Source organism: Haliotis rufescens, unplaced genomic scaffold (genome assembly GCF_023055435.1).
Source record: "Haliotis rufescens isolate VD_foot unplaced genomic scaffold, xgHalRufe1.0.p SCAF_58, whole genome shotgun sequence".
Lineage (NCBI taxonomy): Eukaryota > Metazoa > Mollusca > Gastropoda > Lepetellida > Haliotidae > Haliotis > Haliotis rufescens.
In genome coordinates this window covers 1,015,283-1,035,487 of record NW_025964312.1, presented here as the reverse complement: position 1 = coordinate 1,035,487, position 20,205 = coordinate 1,015,283, and the positions used below count along the sequence as shown (strand labels likewise).

The 20,205-nt window shown below is 37.6% G+C and overlaps 1 protein-coding gene and 2 long non-coding RNA genes across 3 annotated transcripts; all 3 read left to right on the top strand.

Moving 5' to 3' along the window:
* The first annotated feature begins 409 nt into the window (after positions 1-409).
* On the top strand, positions 410-2,949 carry LOC125374525. The gene is made up of 3 exons (XR_007218643.1): positions 410-491; positions 2,472-2,540; positions 2,897-2,949. It is a non-coding gene; the product is annotated as an uncharacterized LOC125374525 (long non-coding RNA).
* A 1,798-nt stretch (positions 2,950-4,747) lies between these two features.
* LOC125374487 lies at positions 4,748-5,311 on the top strand. The gene is made up of 3 exons (XR_007218628.1): positions 4,748-4,772; positions 4,942-4,970; positions 5,247-5,311. It is a non-coding gene; the product is annotated as an uncharacterized LOC125374487 (long non-coding RNA).
* A 5,686-nt stretch (positions 5,312-10,997) lies between these two features.
* On the top strand, positions 10,998-19,900 carry LOC125374491 (caspase-3-like). Its single transcript, XM_048385391.1, has 8 exons — positions 10,998-11,105; positions 12,171-12,732; positions 15,266-15,318; positions 15,764-15,940; positions 16,515-16,734; positions 17,305-17,391; positions 17,922-18,031; positions 18,694-19,900. The coding sequence occupies exons 2-8, from the start codon at positions 12,183-12,185 to the stop codon at positions 18,796-18,798; spliced, it is 1,302 nt and encodes a 433-aa protein (XP_048241348.1). The 5' UTR covers positions 10,998-11,105; positions 12,171-12,182; the 3' UTR covers positions 18,799-19,900.
* Positions 19,901-20,205: the final 305 nt, after the last annotated feature.

The following is a 20,205-nucleotide window of genomic DNA, read 5'->3' as shown; positions in this document are numbered from 1 at the left end:
ACAGAGAGAGAAAATTGACAAAGAGACCAGATGGACTGTGGGCTGGCTAAATGATCAGGTATGTGTACACCACTGTATACACATGAAGTACATTTATTAAGCGGTGATAAAGTGGAACAATAACGTTAATAATATTATGTTTCTTTGCAGATAATAAACGTCTCCTTGTATGTGCTGTGTCAAAGGCGGGGGGTAAGTGACAGGATATTCAACTTACCGTGATATATACATATGATATGTACAAAATGATATGTAGATATGTTTACAAGATGCCATGTCATTCATTAATAGATTAATCAACTTTGTTACAAATTGTGATAATGTGTGCAAATACCAAAACAATATTCGTCCTTGAATATATCACTTGCTATTTTAGAATATGTTATTTGTTTCGGGGTAAGCAGAGAAACGCAGCTTTATCAACCCAAGTTATAGAGGGATGGCAACATTTCAAGTCCAAAAGGAGACGCCGGGCGCCACTTGTTCAAAAGGTAAGAATTGCTTTTTAGAAATATCTGCAGTTACAATTTTAAACTGAAGACAAAATATGCCAAGGGAATATATAGTTGTTTTATTCGCCCGTAAAGAGATCACCCGTTTAATAAACATACAGCTGTATAACACGTTGTATAATACCAAAGCGCGTGCTTATATACTGCGGGAACAAGTTTCAGTAACAAATATTGAAAACTCCCAACATCCCTGGGCTTATTCAACGACATTGCGTGTAGTGACGATAGATCACTGAGAGGGTATGCACACGCAATTACCATCTCAACCCTGATGCTATGCTGACGTCACATGACATTGTTTCGTGGTTGGATCTTGTAACAATATTCTACATATTACGTCAGAGGGTATTGTGACGTGTTGTAATCTTTTTGATGCAGGATCCTGTTCCACAAGTCAATAGTAGCGCAACGACGGACGTAAGTTTATGTTACTATAAGGGTAAATCTATTTTTCAGTGCATTATCATTTGCAGAAGCCCGAGGTCTTCCAATAAGACCGAGGGCTTCTGCAAATGATAATGCCCTGAAAAATAGCGTTACCGTTATAATAGCTAAAAAGGATGGAATTTGTTATCAAATAAAAAGAATCAACAATATCGGTTTTGAAAGATTTACTGCAATCAAAACGAATGTCACTGACCCGCTTTTACAAATATGGAAACGCCATAGAACAAACCAGATGACGTCACTATTGAACATGACGTCACCTATCCCTATCCTAACAAATAGTCAAAACCCAAGTATGACATCATCTGGTTTGTTCTATGACATTTCCATATTTGTAAAAGTGGGTCAGTAACATATTTTAAAAAGTTATAAACGGCAAGTAATAAATGAATTACTAAGCTCGCTCCTCTTTAATAACATTTTTATGAAACTCGTGAATAGTTTCTTGTATCGGACTCCCTTTCGAGCGTGAGATATCAGAACTATTCACTCGTTTCATACAATTAGTATTACACAGGAGCTCGTTTAGTATTCTCTATTCGTCATATAGTGGGAATGGGTAAAGAGAAGAAGATGTCATTCACTGTCGGTTGTTGAATAAGAATCGCCTAGCCTTGCAAGGCTTGTCATTATTGAGAAAAGAAAATTAAATCTTCAAGAAAAAGCGTTTTCTGAAATTGACAGTATCATAAGTGAGATAAGATGCACTGGAAGAGTTTCTGAACCGCCGAAAGACGCCGACATATTCAGGAAATGAATTGAATGAATTGAATAAAGTTGATGAAGACAAACATTCCTTTAATGTAGCAACAGGTAACTGGATACATATCAAGTCTAATCGTTGCACATATATGAAACCTTAAGAAGGGATATTATGTTGTTTTTGTTCCTTTGTTGTGTAATGCAACAATAAACAATAGTCTAGGTATATGGCGACGTTTTAATCATGTAGATGCTACTGTTGGAAATACTTCTAGATTAACAATATAATATGAGCTATGGTATGAAACAAAAAGTATGTTTTCAAGATGGATGCATGTTGTTATACTGTCTTCAGTTGTCAGATATATATGGGCAGTAAATGTCATAAGAAACGTTTTAATAGAAGATAGATGCAGTTCTTTTGATGGTTGATGTTTTAACATAATGACATGGAAACGAACTATGTACATGAGACGAACATAGATATAATTTACCAGTGATATTTTATTCAATTAAATATTTTATGGCTAACCGAAAATTGCCACAACACAACAACATAGGCTACTGTGAAAGACTCGCTATACTAATAAAGAAAACACAATTTAATGTCCTCAATAATATATGTGAACAACCGATTGCCTGTTAATACATATGATACCAGAGATGTTCAAGGGACGACATGAGATACCGTTTGTAGGCTGAGATAAAGTACACAATGCCGTGAGAAAGCACAACCTTAGTCCTGTACTGTAGATTGTAGGTATTTGAGTATTGTTCCGAATGTAAAGGACCATGTTCGTTGTATTTCAGGAAAAACTCTCGGAAGCAGAGAAAGTGTTTATACCGATTCACAGACATGGAAGCCATTGGACATTGCTGGTAAGTTGTATTTCCTAGGTATTTGAGACAGAAATTGACCACACATGAATGGTGCCGATCGTATGTGTGTAGATGTGTGACTCACGTCGAAGTGTGTGGGCGTGTGTTGGATTTCAATCGTGTGACTGAATTTCGGGTCGATCACTTGATCCTCAGATTTGTGTACAGGCCCACGTCGGATGGCAACAAATACATACGTTTTTGTGCAAATTGTACGAATTGCAGTTGCTTCCATTTGGGGAGACATGCTTACCCCTTTCGTAAAAACCTGGCGGCCTTTGATTTTCAGTTTACCTTTATGTGAAGGTCACATATAGACGTACAACAGTTACTGTCACTCCTTATTTCTGACGCAGGTGTTGGATGTACAAGCCAAACGAATGCGCTTCTATGACCCCTTGAACCGGAGAATAGACGAAGAAGTGGTCAACACAACAAGGTAGGGTTGCTGAATAAGTAAATTCCCTATATCGCCACATCTATAATAATAAATTAAGTAGTTTTATAGCCCTACAAGTACATGGCTGCTTACGTTATTACTATGAACTGCTGAGTTGCCTGTCGGTCAAAACTCATTGCATTTGCACTTTTCTTCAAAGGGAGTACATGGAATACAGACTTCAGAATGTACCAGATGATGCAATTGACCTATCAAACTACAACGTAGAGGTCAGTCATGAATACACCACACAGACGGATGCTACAAGCTGTGGTGTTTGCATATGCATAGTGAGTACAGCAAGGTCTCAAAAAGAGTTGTTCAAAACTGAATAATAACGATTAAATATTTTCTCGCCACTGATTACACTTTGACTTATTCACGGTTACTATGAAGAAAATATTTTTTTAAATTTATGTAAATGAAAGAATACCTGGAATAGTGAGTGATTTAATGGTAACATTGAATATGATTTCGTGTTTCAGTATGCGTGAGAACGAATGCAGCAAGGACAAGAAGGTACGACCGTTTTTTGGTGTATTGAAGTTCTAATGTATAGCAGATATATTACAGACGATATGTATCAATTATTATTTTTAAAATAAAAACATGACATATTTTGCAGTGTGACCCGAGCAGATGCCGTTCTTTCATAGCCAAAGAAATTTTGAATGCAATGAAGGATGTGGAACCAAAGGTACTTTATTTGTGCACTGTGAATAATTGTGACAGTAATGGGCAAATACGCTACTGTTTATTGTTCGTAAGCTAACCAAAGGTATGTGTCACATATATATCCCCGTATTTCGAATATTCAATAAGTAATTCACATGAAATTCCATTCTACTTATTAAATGTGTGCTACTTGGAACATCGTTCCATTTCAGAATACAACAAAGGAAATACCAAGCAAATACGGACTGCGGGAGCAAGTTCCAGTGGTAAAACATAATGAGGTTTCACTGATACATCTAGATGGTCGATTCCATTTCATGTAGTACTGAAAATACATTTAGTATACATGCGACCCGTGAAGATCCGGGTAGAATAGGTCTTCAGCAACCCATGCTTGCCGTAAAAGGCGACTATGCTTGTCGTAAAAGGCGACTAACGGGATTGGGGTCAGGCTCCCTGACTTGGTTGATGCATGTCATCTATCCCAATTGCGTGGATCGATGCTCATGATATTAATAACTCGATTGTCTGGTCCAGACTCGATTATTTACAGACAGCCGTCATATAGCTGGAATATTGCTGAGTGCGGCGTTAAACAACAAACCAACCAACCAACTAGTACACATGCATGTGTTATGCACATAATGCATTAAGTACCCATGACAACAAACTGTTATTATTCATACCTAAAATACACCCGTGAAGATCCGGGTCAGAAAAGGGTCTTCAACGACCCATGCTTTTCGTAAAAGGAGTCTGTGCCTGCCGACTTTTATTCAGAGAATTTATCTCCATAAGTTTGCATGGAAGTGATGCGACCCTATATACATGTTGTATTCACGTGCACTTTCTGATTTCATAAGGTAATATAGAATTGACGTAATTAATTCGTACTATAATTCATTAAACATAATAACTAGTAATAATGGTACACTGTTTCAAAATTTCATATAAAATTTATTCGCTCCTGAAATTCTGTTACTACACTCGGGACACAAATACATTTCTATATGTTTCTGAATCAGAAGAGATTTTCGGATTCGTGGTGTGCTGACCAACCTCTGCCATTGAAACGAATACGAAGACCTGAATTTGCGGCATTGAAGATCCAAACACAGGTACAGAAAGTAAAATCTGATTCATGAAATATCTGAATGTTCTGTTCTTGCTCCATCACATGAAGACTTACGAAAGTGTTGTACAGTTCGTATCTTAAGTTGATAAATAGTATACATTTGTTAAAAATTGGTTTGTGAATGACCATAGAATTGTTTGTATTTCATTTAGAAACCGAATCCTGAGGTGCAGCTTAAAAGGTATGATACTTTTGACAATAATATATGAAAACATTTTAATAATCATAATAAATCTTTGCTTGAAACAGGATACGATTAAGACGATATCATAAGTTTGTGAATAATAAATTTCTATACTTGTGTCGCTTGATACACATCGACTAGTCACAGAGATTTGCAGGCAGTTATCATACAGCAATTAAAATATATTGGAGAAAGAATAATTACTGATTGCATTTACTGTTGCGAAAGAGGGAATACTAGAGATAATTATTAATTTACTACATATTATTGCAGCACAAAATGTGTCGAAAAGACGACAGTGACAAGAAAAGCCATGCGTGAGTATTTGTTTAGAAACCAACCTCATATAAGAATTAAGACACACACGCACGCACGCACACGCACACACATGCACACACAGACAAACACACATAGAGAAAAAGATGCCCATGCTATAAACTCAAAGTATCAATATGTTTGTTTAATACAAATAGCAGTTCCTGCAGTAGACATGAAGGAATATGGTGACCAACAAGTGAACATACTTGCTGATGATCTCGAGGAGCTGAGGACTGTGGAACGATCAGAATTCCGAAATGTGGTATGAACATTCATATATATTGACCTACAGTTTCAGTTGTAAATATTATATTGGTATAACAACTTGTGAGTTTCAATATAGATAGATAGATAGATAGATAGATAGATAGATAGATAGATAGATAGATAGTGTTAATTTCCAATCTCTAGACTGTAGTAAATGTGTCACGAATAACAATATGAAAACGTATTTTTGATGACGTTTTTATTCCATTGGATTTGTAACTATATAAATATGTTTCTGTGTACACTTGATAAACGGTATAACTAGGAATGTTTTGTTCCTTTAGTTGGAAAAGATAGTTGATGAAGATGTACCCAGGCTGTACCGGTACCCAACAAATGATACAGAAGAAGTACCTGAAGAGTTCAGGAGACATGTGCTTTATTTTCAACGAAAGAAGCTGGAGAGGAGCAGAGCCATGTCCCACCTTAATGCTGTTGTAAATATTACTCTAATGTGACTTCACGAATGTTGAAAACGCTTAATAATTTGCCAGTGTTTGGAAATACTGATAACCATCTCAACACAGAAATACTGAGTTACATATTAAATTTGCTTACAGATAAACGGTATGTTCATACTACAGTGACATTTGTCTAACCGGCCTCTGTCTAAAGCGGATATGCCCATATAATGAAGATATTTTCGATCCAAACTTTTACACGTAAATTTATACTGAGAGTACATGACATGACCTAATGATAGAATGACTGCTTTCAGGGATATGCCATACTGATGCAGTCCATGGAGACACATTTGGTGACGAGGACAAGAGGTCCAAGGTAAGAATAGGATAAAATAAACTTAAGGAACATATTTATTTTTCCATCAAGAAGCTTCTGCTTGTTTGTCATCACTATATAAGAATCAAGCGGGTATTAAGAACGAATGAGCTTTGTTTCCACAACTGACCGATAGTTTTACGGCATGCACTACCAACAAATATACAGAAATGATGTAGTGATTTATTTAATTTGCATTTTCAGACTTTTTGACATCACAAAAAGAAATCTGATACTACCCGATGCTGTACTACAATTTGGACGTCCAGGGTATGTGACTGATGATTGTAAGTTGTAATACATAGTTCTGTCCTAATGGTTGTACGGGTGACAGAAACATGAGGCTTCAGCCATCACAAAAATTGCTGTCACTCGATTCATATATTTTTCAGGAACGACTATTTCCTCAAAGTGGTGGAAGATTTCATTTTCTACCATGCCAGAAAGCATTTCGAAACAAGGCACACAGGTATGAAATTCTTGAGTGGGTGAGTGAGTGAGTGAGTGTGATGTTCGTGGATATCAGTATACCAATAATAAATGAAAGGATTTGTCAGCATATTAAAGAAGAAAGAAAATGCCGAGGACATGCAGGTCGAAGTCATGTAATCCTTAAATAACTGTCACTTCGTTGAAACCATTTTGTGTAAATATACTACTTTTGCATTTTCAACATGTATACTCGAACCCTGTTTTGTCGAATGTACCGATATGTCGAACCTTGTCTGTGGTCGCGACCGCCTATACAAATACATATAAATTTACCCGCATATGTCTAATTAGACATGCTATTACATATCGTTATCTCGAAATTTGACTTAAATATTTAATGCTTGCCACGTTAACAGTTTTGAGAAGCGCAAATAAACATATTGCCTAGTTGTGAGCAATTCTCCTACATACATGCATGTATAGGTCTATTTGTAGTATATTTCTTGCCACATCTAACAACGCTGTAAATGGATTTTGAACCAATTGTTCATACACGTATGTAGTTACAAGTTTGTCCAATTGTCATGTATGTAACTTTTAGTACGTTATTTTGTTTCAGATTCATGACAGATTGGATATGCGCTTATTTAAGAGAAAGCGTTATGAGTATATAAGAGTATATCTATTACAAAAAATGAGGACCGGGTTGATATAAGAGTGAGTGAAAGGTTGATATTTGAGTGAATGAGTGAGTGACATTAAGAAGATATGTTGTTTGAATATTAAATATTTGATGTTTGTGCTTAGTGGAAGGCCATAGAAAACTTGTTTAATAGAAATTAGCGTAAAACAGTTGACAGATTATCCACCTATTACAAGGCTGGATAAGTGAAAGAGAGCTAAATATTCCAATGAACAAATACTTGTAACTTGTCAATATTAGACGTCCTTTAAGGCATATGATATACAACGGAAAGAAGAGAACTTCATTCGATATGCTTTCAAGAAGAGTCTCTATTAATTATGCCAGAATATTTCCGTTTATATCAGCTGACGCATACCTGTACGAAAACCTGTCAAAAAAGCAAATTAAGAACATGTAGTGTGCAATTCATGGTACTAAATTAAATATAAAAGTCGTGTATGAACCCTATTTACTACTAGATTGTAATCAATACATTATAAATATGGGAACACTGCCCACTTCCTGGAATGTACAAGCAAAACAACTGAAACTAAACAACACATTAAAACACAAATGTTATTTCAGAAAGTGGTCATATGTAACAAGTGTCATATTTGGGACGACACCTTCTTAGTATAGTACAAATTCTCGCACTTTGTTTGGTTGAGTCCCTATCTAATTACCCACTCAGCCACCGAGGCTTCCGCAAAAATGGAAGTACGACAACTGGTAGTCTAGATCACGTACTTTGTGTACCGTTCTGACAAGTGTAAATTGGCACAGCTCCCATGGCCGAAAGCTATGAACTTTACTAAGAAAGTGTCATCCAAAATATAACCTTTGTGACATAGGACCACTTTCTAAAATGACATTTGTGTGTTCATAAACTTAGCACTTTTGTTTCCAAAATTACTATCAAGAATAAGAAGGCCTCACTGCACACTTTGAATAGGAGAAATACCAACCTGAATATAAATACAATACAAAGAACTATATATTGCACCTTACGGTTTATTAAGCAGCAGCTGTAACAAGTTTATAACAATGTCATTCAAAGAATAGAACTTACACAATAGGCATCCGGTGAGTTATCACTGCTGGGGTCAAAAGATCTTCTCACTCACCCAGTGGCAAACTAGCCATCATTGAGCTGAGTACTCAAGCAGTCCAGACAAACGCAACCCATGCACTGTGTCAAAGGCCGACAAACTTATTCTCAGATCTGACGTTTACAGAACACCCCTAACACATGAATAACTTCACTTAAAGTCAAAGGCTCTTCACTTAGTTTACTCTTTACCATATTTTCAATTTTGTAGATATATGTTTGTACATATAGTCTAACACCACCATTAGCCATCAAATGTATATAAAGTTCAGTTCAGTGTCGTCTGCAGGAACTTCCATACGTATGTGTAATTGACGGAAGTGACAGTCGCTAGGGCAACGTGAATGACTGAACTGTTCATTTGAATAATTGTGTCATTTGTGCTACTTGCTCTGTGTTTATATCTAATACTTTCTTAATTATGTAATCACGACCCAAAGAACGCGAGGGTTAGTACTGGTCTTCAGCAGCTTGTAGTAAAAGACGACTAACGGGATGCATATCATCGTATCCCATTTGCGTGATCGATGCTCACTATGTCAATCACTGGATTGTCTGGTGTAGACTCGATTATTTACAGACCCGTGGTCATTAGCTGGAATATTGCTGAGTGCGGCGTTGAATAACAAATATAAATGTATTAATGGCCTTAAATGTTGATGTGACCCTATGGGGAGTTAAAGAAGTAGGCGTTGCCTCAAGTAACCTGTGCTTGTCGTAAGAGGCGACTTACGTGGACTGGGTGGTCGGACTCGGTGACTCGGTTGATTGAGTGTCACGGTATCCCGAGTGTGTTAATATTTGCTGGTGAAGCTATTTGAAGCAAGTATACCTAACACACCTTTTTGATTACAATGGATATATTATATGTGTTTATTATTCTGTTATGAATAAATGTCTTTGTTATCATGCACCCCAAAGTTTGAGTTCTTTGTGTGCACTTAATGCATGTGTATGGTTTTATACGCTTCAACGGCTACATCACGGCGTCGGGTGGCTGCAGGAATGGGCTTCAAACGAAACATTACCCCGATGTAAGGAATCGAACTCGACAGTTTCGGCGTTCATTGAGACACTAAGCTACCCTATCGCTAATATGGACATATTTTCTTCACACCTATCACATTTACAAATATTACCGTGCACAGTGGAATCTGTCGAGACAGGACTTTAACTAATCAGCATTTGTAATACAAGGCGATATCAATGGTGCCGAATATACTATGATTCATAATAATGCTTCTTTGAATCTTGTTTCTATTTACATTTGTTACCCTCTCTTATAATATTCCTAACGCAGGCCTCTGTAAAAATCAGACTCACTTTCGGCCCTACAATAAGTAAAACGTTCATTTCACCTGGATGTCAAAACAATGACGCAATGAAGTCCGAAGCAGATATTCCACTGTACAACACAATAAAAATTGAACGTCAAAAGCCCATTGGATGAATGCGCAATTGCAATGCTGATGCGAAAGGGTAATTCTCTCAAATGTTGGAGGCAAAGGGAATTCCAAAGCTTTGTACTCATAGATTGCGGTGTTCTCAGCATTCCAGAGAATCCTGCGCTCGTCCTTACGGAAGACTTCACCAAATGCATGGTGATAAATGATGATTTGTTTGTTGTTTAACGCCGCACTCAGCAGTATTCTAGCTATATGACGGCGTCTGTAAATAATCGAACCTGCGCCAGACAATCCAGTGATTAACATCATGAGCATCTATCTACGCAATTGGGATAAGATGACATACATCAACTAAGTCAGCGAGCCTGACCACCCGATCCTGTTAATCGCCTTTTACGACATGCATTGGTTGCTGACGACCGATTCTAATCAGGAGCATAAACGGCGTCTCACCTACCATGGGAGGTATTTACAGGTTGTTACAATCAGCAATCCCCGTTATTTGAATCGGCCAGATGTTGTATTTTTAGTAATGTATTGTGTATTGTTCGTCATACATAATGCGACACACTAATGCAATATTTTCGCCTTTGTTAAAAGTACCAAAACACTACAGAGATGTAATGATGATTTCCCCCGACATTGTGCAGTCTGGATCAATTAGAATTGACTGAAGGGTTTGGCAATGACACTATGGTCATATAAATTCGTCTACCGTAAACAAACCAGAATTGATTAAGTAAACTATGTAACTAACTTTTCTGACAAACACTACATGCATTTTTATATTAAAAAGTGCAGAACATTGAAAAAATATTTTAATTATCTCATGAAGTCGGCGTGAGAGTTGTGGAGTCAGATGTGAGTTAGGGGCGTCCCGTATTTCTACAGCCTCGTAATAAGGGATCTGGCGAGGGAGACTTGCCGCCAGTCCCCTATGTAACTTAACTCCCCCCTGGGTTCACGCTTACTGGCACTTCCTTGTGGCTCCCGGCACACGGCACATAGGAGCCCTCCCCCACTCGAGCTCACGAGATGTACCGCTGCGTCGTTACACCGTGAAGGCTTGTAGATTGACCTACATATGACAGGCGCCCTGCACACGAGAGGTTTGACTTCATTACGGATACAATAAGGTGATTATGTACGTACTATTATTTTATGGGAAGCACCTTTCACATTGTTATAACATTAATGTATAGATCCTCTTCTGGGAAGTAAACTTTAAGTTCAGATTTCGCCTCATAGTTAAGATTGTGATGTCGTGTTCGTAGTCCCACCCAGTAGTGTCAATTTGTGATTCTTAATACACGTTCAGTTGACCTGAAAGGTTATCCTGCCTCGGAGAGAGTTCAACCATAGACATCCATATGACGGGTGATGGTAAATTTACTTTAATCCACACAGCATAGCATTACACAGCTATTTCTGTCCCGTCTATGAAAATTAAAACGAAACAAGGAAGTATTTACAAGAGAGCCGGCAATAGCGCGTTTGCTGCCATGTCAACACAGGGTAGTACTAAACTTGATAGTTAATAGAATAACAGAGTTTAATACATATGTATAGTGTACGGACATGTATAGAACCAGTGTAGTTCAGCATTCTGAAAAAACACAATATCCAGCAATGTATGAGTTCAAAGGTTACCAATGAGTTATCTCCCTTGTCTATGTCTGTGAAATAAAATGAAGAAAGTGTAAACTGCAAATATTCGAGGAGTTTACACTGCTGTTAATGCGTGTGGCGTTGATAAAAAAAGTCGATGTTGATACAGATGTGTTTCCGGATTGTGAGCCAATTTTGTAAGCACATGCACATCTACATGCACCTGCATGACCTACCTACATCCCTATCGGGAGCGGTCGGGTAGCATAGAGGTTAATGCGTTCGCTCGTCACCCCGAAGACCCGGGTTTGATTCCCGACATGGGAACAATTTGTGAAGCCCATTTCTGATGTCCCCCGCCGTGATATTGCTGGAATTTTGCTAAAAGCGGCGTATAACCATACTCACTCACTCACTACATCCCTATCGCGTTGCATTCTCATAATATACTTACATCATATCATATACGCATACTAGACACATTTCATTCCTTGTGGAGCATTACATGGGAGTCTAATACACTGATATTTTTGATATTTATACCGATATCAACCGTAACGTGGGTTTGCAAACATTTGTTGGTGTTTTTGCAGTGAAAGAAAAGGATGGAAGAGTTTGACTTTGAGGTCCCCCCGGTGCCATCATCTCCACCCAGCAGTCCAAATCCTCCACCTTCCGAAGAGCCTGACTTAGATTGGTGTTTGCGAAGAACGCATGATGTTGCTTTAATATATGCGGAGGACGACCAGGAGGAAGCTTTTAACATATTAACCGAAATGACTGAGGAAACAAACCTTGATGTCCGTCTGCAGACAGACGAGTGTTTTGGCGGAAGTCTTCTTGAGAAACCTGAGAAAATTGCCACACAATGCTGGCTTGTGTTAGTAGTTCAAACACATAATACAACCAACGACATGGTAGCAAAATTCACTAAAGACGAACTAATTGTGAAAATTCGTATCACAGAGGCCAAGGATTATATTCGCCCCCTGTGCACTGAAAAAGGACTTCCAAACTTATCAGGTCTGGCATCTATTGAACCCTTACTTTGGGATCCATCAGCCAAAACGAGAACGAAGAGAAGGATTGAGGACTATATTAAATGGCAAAAGGAACAGGATGTAACATGGCGCATCGAAAATTTGAAACTTGGAGGTAAAGTGCCACACAAATTGATATCATATTTGTCAGAATAAAAACCTATATTCTCCTATATCACTTCCATCAGGTTGCTCTTGACTTGAAACCTTTTAGTCCGAACCCCGCTACTGCCACAAAATCCTGGTTACACGATGGAAACATCAATTTATTGTCATGAGGACAGAGCAACATACTCGAAACGGTGCCGTCCACATGTCTAATTATGTCTATCGGATAATCTACATCTACTTAGAATAGGCAACTATGCTTGTCGTAAGAGGTGACTAACGGGATCGGGTGGTCAGACTCGCTGACTTGTTTGATGCATGTCATCGCATCCCAATTGGGCGGATGGATACTAATGAAGTCAATCACTGGAATATTGCTGAGTGCGATGTTAAACAACAAACAAACATCTACAAGGTATCAGTTTTTATAGGGCCCACGTACACAAAATGATCTGAGCGCTAAGATGATCGTAACTCCCATACTTAGGCTTACTTACGATAGTCTTAGCGCTAAGATCGCTTCGTGCAAGTGGGCACTGATGGTTAATTGCAGATTTCGCATAAATTCCTCAAAGTGGCAAAATGTCCATCGATCTTCTGTTTTGATGGGCGTGATTTTATGGCTGGTTAAACATATGCACAACAATTCATTGGGGGCTCTCGGTTGTTACCTCGCTTTGGGCATTTTATTTCATAATCTCCCCCAATTCATTTTCACATTCCAATCATAATTCATATCCCTCTTCGCAGGCCGGCTACTGCCCCTGCACACACACAGCTCTTTGTCAGGCCGGCTTGCCCCTACAATCAGCTGCTTCCTCACGGTTGTCCAGGCCGGCTTGCCCCTGCAACCAATCTTACAAAACTTATATCATTCATAAGCAACAACCGAGCCAGCTCCCAATTTGTGCCAAGTTTTATAATAAATCGTGTATTTTTACTTCTTGTTTTGTTGTTTCTGCACAAAATGTAAATTTAATATTTTTGTTTGTGCAGAAATAAGTACCACTACCTCCCTGCCTACTCTTACGATTTTATCAGCTATTACCCTTCATTACGTAATATTATTCCACTAAATATTTCTTTAATTCCCTTTTACTCACTTGCCTTATTCCTAAATTAATCCATCAATGCATAATTACTTTAACATTTTCTATGTTAGATCCAAGCACGGTTTACCTCACATCCCGTCTATTTTTTATACGCTGTTTACTTCCGTTGTCTCACAGCTACATAATGTACCTTCACAATTTTATCGTAATCCTAAATATACTTACGTATTCCATCAACTATTATCTTTTTCTTGTATTAATATGTAATCTCAGCATCTATATCTTGTACATTTCTATTAATAATTCGCAGGAACCATTTCTTAAATATTAATTCATGGTGCATCACGGTCTTTATTATTTCCGACATGTTGCGCATGCGTATTCTATGTTCCTTCTCAGTTCTTCGTCCGCCATGTTTCACCAATTTTCTCGGCCCTCCGGCCACCCCATGCTACCTCCTCGGAGTTGTGCCGGCTGTTGCTTAACATTCATACCTCATTCTTTCCTCTTTGGCATTTTATTTCATAATCTCCCCCAATTCATTTTCACATTCCAATCATAATTCATATCCCTCTTCGCAGGCCGGCTACTGCCCCTGCACACACACAGCTCTTTGTCAGGCCGGCTTGCCCCTACAATCAGCTGCTTCCTCACGGTTGTCCAGGCCGGCTTGCCCCTGCAACCAATCTTACAAAACTTATATCATTCATAAGCAACAACCGAGCCAGCTCCCAATTTGTGCCAAGTTTTATAATAAATCGTGTATTTTTACTTCTTGTTTTGTTGTTTCTGCACAAATGCACAACAAATGAAGAGAATTTGATAATACTGGCTTAAAAACGCCTTAAAATCATTTCTGACAACACTCGCTACCAACAGGGTCTTTCGAAACTGGCATGTTAATTGTTGTTTTTCTGTAATGATATTTTTGTGTCTTCCAAGTTCAACATGTGTTGTAAACATGATTTCCCGGTTTTCAATGATCCCTTCACATAATTTACACCACTATATTGCCCGATTTTATACCCAATGGAATCTGGTTTGGCAGATAATAGAGACTGATTATACACATATTTTATTGCAGTATCATAATAAAACAGATGCGCCTGCAACCTAGGCACAGTACCTCTTGGTTGTTTGAGTCGATAGAGACCATTTTGTCATTCCGATAGAATGGAGAAAAAGAAACTTGTATAGTACAGGAATTACTTTATGAGTATTTTCACCAGATTTATGAAATAAACAGTTAAATTTCGTATCGTTAAAATATGTTTCACGAAAACAGATTTGATTCTTTTCAGTATAAGGGAACATTATATTGGTTGACTGATGTAACAAATACATACTTGAAAAGTATTTTGAAATGAACTTTACTTTCTAAAAGAAAATTAAACACCATTCACGAGTGTATATTAGTGGAAGAACAAATATTTCATTTTCGGAAATATTATATTAATATTAACTGTTATATTTGCTACTTGATTGCAGCTCAGGTGAAACTCTGTGACCCTAATGACGTGAAAACAAAACGCCTCTCAAACGTAAGTACTTTACACCTGTAACTGTTACTCGGTCCTGTCGAGCCTCTTGTTTACACTATAATGACATGATTTTTTTCTTGTAATGTAATAGTCCATGATCGCCCAGATAAGTCAAGATAGATATATACCACAATCCATGTATGAGTGAGTGTGTTTGGTTTAACGTCGCTTTCAACAGTATTCCGGTTTCTGCGTTTAACTTTCATTTGGAAGGAAATCCAAACAGATGCAGGACTCAGACGTTTACCAATATGGTGAAACCCATGAGCACGGGTAATATGACCCATACTGCATATACAGGAATGTATATATACAAATAACTTTAGGACAAGTCAACCCGGCATGCGACGACCTATACGATTTAACCACATTTCTTTTGCCCTTACAAAATCTTTAAACATAATGGAAACACATAATGGTTGCTTCTTCATGTTGTTATTTACAGGTTTATGACATGAGTGGCGATAAAAAAGGGCTCCTGTTCATCATCAACAACTACGAATTTACAGATTCCAAAAAATATTCCAACAGAGATAGCAGTTGTAAAGACGCAGAGTCTCTGAAAACATTGTTTGAGAAGTTTGGATTTAAAGTTGAAACGGAGAACAATCTGACAGCTCAGGTACTGCTTTGAGTTTATAGTTTTATTGAGAGATGGATACATAATTTATTGCGTTCATATACATTTATTGCGTTCATGTATCACCGGTCACAAATCTCACATGTGCATAATGAGTGATCTTATGCAAAAATACTGTTAACACTACGATATACGAGCCTTCTGTTTCAACATTTAAAACCAATGAAGAAGCCATTTCCTAACGGTAACATTGACACGTGGTACTCTTTTGGGTTTATCACATTAATGCCTGACCTAGAGCAACATTAAATAGAGATATATAGAATGAACTGTTAATTAGGCCATTTCAAACGTTCTCTCGAAACCTTCCTCTTCACAAGTTGAGTTTGATAATGAAATGTAAAAAAAACAGAACAGACATTTGGTAAACCTTATATTGCAGGTCAACGACTAGCTCATAGTTTGACCATGTTTTAGAATTCAGCCTTTAAGTATATAATTTGATTACATATTCATTAGGTGTCTAAAACTTTGAAATTTGTTTTTTCTAGTTGATGAACTGTTTGCTGTGCACAGTTTGTGACAAAACCACGTTAATAGTGCTCCCTCTTTTCAGGGCATAATGGACAAATTTGTGCAACAAGTCGAAGCATTTGAACAGAAGGGCTATCGCTGCTTTGCTACTGCCATTTTATCACATGGCATAAAAGGTGGCGTAATCGGCATAGATGGCAAATTTGTGTCTATGGGAAAAATCAAGAATATCTTTTTGGATGAACACTTGATACTTCACAAGGAAAAACCGAAGCTGTTCTTTATTCAAGCTTGTCAGGAAGGCATGTGAGATACAAATATATCATTGTGAATCCTTTATTGCAACAATGCATTGATAATAACCCCTCCATACAATCAAGATAATTAGTCATGTTGGACACCGGAAAACAATGGATCGGTTGAAAAATAAGAAAACACTAATTTCTTTCTTTCTCAGATCCGACTTCGCCCGATGTGACGCCTGACAAACCAGGCAAATTACCTCAGGAAGGCGAGTGAGCTACAAATCTATAATTGTGAATCCCTAATTGCAATAATGTATGATATTAACCCCTCTATACAATTAAGATAATTTGTCATAATTGACATCTGAAAATAAAGGAACCGTTGAAATATATAAAAACAGTAATTTCTTTCTCTCTCAGATCCGACTTCGCCCGATGTGACGCCTGACAAACCAGGCAAATTACCTCAGGAAGGCGAGTGAGCTACAAATCTATAATTGTGAATCCCTAATTGCAATAATGTATGATATTAACCCCTCTATACAATTAAGATAATTTGTCATAATTGACATCTGAAAATAAAGGAACCGTTGAAATATATAAAAACAGTAATTTCTTTTTTCTCAGGTCCGGCTTTGCACGCGTTGACTACTGGCAAACAACCCAAATTACACCCAGAAGCGAACTTTTACTGGACCTCAGCAACCGTGCCTGGTATATCCAATCATGGCTACCCATGATTTTGTAATTTCATTTGAAGGAGTGCCTGAAGGAGTTTGGTTTACGCCATGTTCACATATAGTACACTTGGTTCCTCCTGTGAACACTTCAGCACTGACAAGTACTATAAATTCATCCTCTCATTTCAAATATCCAACAGTCCTCCCTGCCACTGGTCTTATGTACGATTATTCAGGTTTTTGTACGAATGCTGTCTGGACGCGGCGTTCCAACCTCTTACTCATATTCATATTCTCACGTAAATATTAAGAATGCTACTCTTGATATTTTCAGAGCCCTCTTAGAAATATATCAACGGTACCTGTAGTGCAGGACGTGCTTACCCTTTCCGGGACACCTGGTTTCATCACTGATTTTCAATGTTCATATATAATAGCACTATTTGGTTATGATTTGTATCACGTAAATGTAGTATCACGAACGTGTGACTGTCACGCCTGCACATGTAGATGTAAGTCAGTGTACACACACAGAAGGATGCAACTATCACGTTTCTGTTATAGGTTACGTGGCAGTGAGGGATGAAAATGATGGATCGTATTTCATTGAATGTCTTGTGAATGTATTCACAAAGTATGCCCATCAATACGATTTGGACAACTTGATGTCTAAAGTGAGTCTGACTTTTAAATATATGAGTTTATCTGTATTGATAAGGGAGCCATACAAATCTAACTTACATCAAAACATACGCTTCTACGCTTCCAAAACATACGCTCAGAAAGACCAGGTACCCTGCGTGGTTGATTTGCTATGTGATTGGCCGTTTGTCCCAGATTTCATAGGGAATAAGTCCTGATGATTGGCCGTCTGTTTCTTTCTTTGTTGTTAAACGCCGCACTCAGCAATATTAAAGCTTTATGGCGATGAAAGAATTTAGAACAGGTTTTGCGGAAAAAGGGCATCCTGCTTGGGGTGGATCGTCATGATTAACGCTTTGTGTTCGGCGAAATCTGTTCCCCAAATAACAATTTGTTAGTCATATTGCAGACGTCACATTGTTTATGAGACCACAAACGATGAATGAGGAGGTGTGAGGTTTATACACTTAGGTCGGATATATTCAAGAAATGTCTGCATTATTCACTTTCATCAAAAAAGTTAAATCCACAATGCATCCCAATACACGTTCAAATCATAGTATCTATGACTAAGTAACCATGTATTAGTTCTATTTATAGATTGCAACCTTTGTCGTATCTAAGGAAAATAGTGAGCCATTTCCCTATATAATATAATATAATGTCAAAGGATAATGTGCCTTTAAATTTGTAGGTTGCATACAACGTTGAGCGCCTGACATCAAGGGATCACAATCCTCAGATCATCGAGAGAAAATCAACCTTACTAAAGCAGCTGTTCTTCTTTCCAGGGATTTAGGGACATATCTGAAATCAAGAAATTTAGGTAATTGAACATTAGGATATAAAGCTTTACGCTTCATGAATTCACCACACATATTAAGATTGTCATTTGATACAGACGATCTTTTATTTGAGATAAACCCATTATCAGCAATAATAATAATAATAAATGAAAATGTGTTGAAAGCAGAAAAACATCAATTTCATAAACTGACTGTTTGAGCATGGTTTTACCACGACGTCTGACTAGGGATTCAATTGTGACTATATGGGGTTCGGGAGCCGGGTCTTCTGGGTGACGAGGTAAAGCTTTAACCAATCTGTCCTACTAGGAAGTGTCTTGTCGTTTGATATCACATATGTCAACAAGCGTTGACTACAGAAGCAAGCTCCCAGGGTTGCCAACGTAGTTTAAATGCTTCATTCTTTGAGAGTTGCGGTATTTGATATCCAATTGGACTTAGGGACCAACCATTTGATATTTTGGAGGAGGCCTAGGATTTTGTATGAAGAGTAGATATTGTTTCAGGAACAGCTGCAAAAAATAGATATTTTTTAACTGTGAGCCTAAACATATTTTGGAAAAAGAACCACATGAAAATAAAATATTTTCTGCGCCTGACTGTATTATTTAAAACATTCCAAAGCACACTTATTTATTTCAAGCCTTTTCTGGGACAATATTTGTTTAAAACATGCAGGAAACACAAATACCAAATGGTCGGTCTCTGAGTGTATTATTGTCCATTACCATTCTGAGTACATAATTTTGAAATAATTTTTTTTATTTCAAGAGTTCATCAGTTGACGTTAACTGTCATTCCTTAGTGACAGTACGTCAGAACTTTGCTACTGTTATAAGGTTAAAATGCATTGGAAAGCATCCAGCTTGTCAGTTTTGTATATTTAAAATTCGTTCACTGTGCGCTGGAACTGGATGAATTCGATAAAGACATGAGAATTCATAATTGTGAGAAAAAAAAACTGTTTCAGAATTATATCCACCTTATCGTTAACTTCTATCGGAATTTTTCAATTTATCAATATTAAAACAATTTGAAAGTGTATACAACCTCTTCTAGAGGTTTCAGCTTTCACTACAAACACGAAAACGTCGTTTTTTCCGTATATGGTCATTGGACGGAAAAAACGACGAAAAAATCATTAAAATTGATTAATTGGTGAGCGTCTAGAAAGTGTCCGGAAAAGCGTCGAGTTTTTCAAGCGATGCCTTTTGCTCCGCCTTGTTGACTTCTCTGTCTAGATCTCTCCGTCCGTCTGTCCGTCTGTCCGGCCGTAATCATGTCCTTTTACAGGGCAGAACTCGAAACAATTCAGTGTATTTGATCGCAACTTGGCATATCTATCAGTCACATACTGAAGTTGTGCCTTTTGCTATTTAGTAAACTTAAGAGATTTTATT

Excerpts from the sequence above, each read along its gene's own strand:
- LOC125374491 (XM_048385391.1), top strand. The coding sequence starts at position 12,183 with ATGGAAGAGTTTGACTTTGAGGTCCCCCCGGTGCCATCATCTCCACCC. Across the intron at positions 15,941-16,514 it reads AGAACAATCTGACAGCTCAG|GGCATAATGGACAAATTTGT; the intron begins GTACTGCTTTGA and ends CCCTCTTTTCAG. Across the intron at positions 16,735-17,304 it reads TATTCAAGCTTGTCAGGAAG|GTCCGGCTTTGCACGCGTTG; the intron begins GCATGTGAGATA and ends CTTTTTTCTCAG.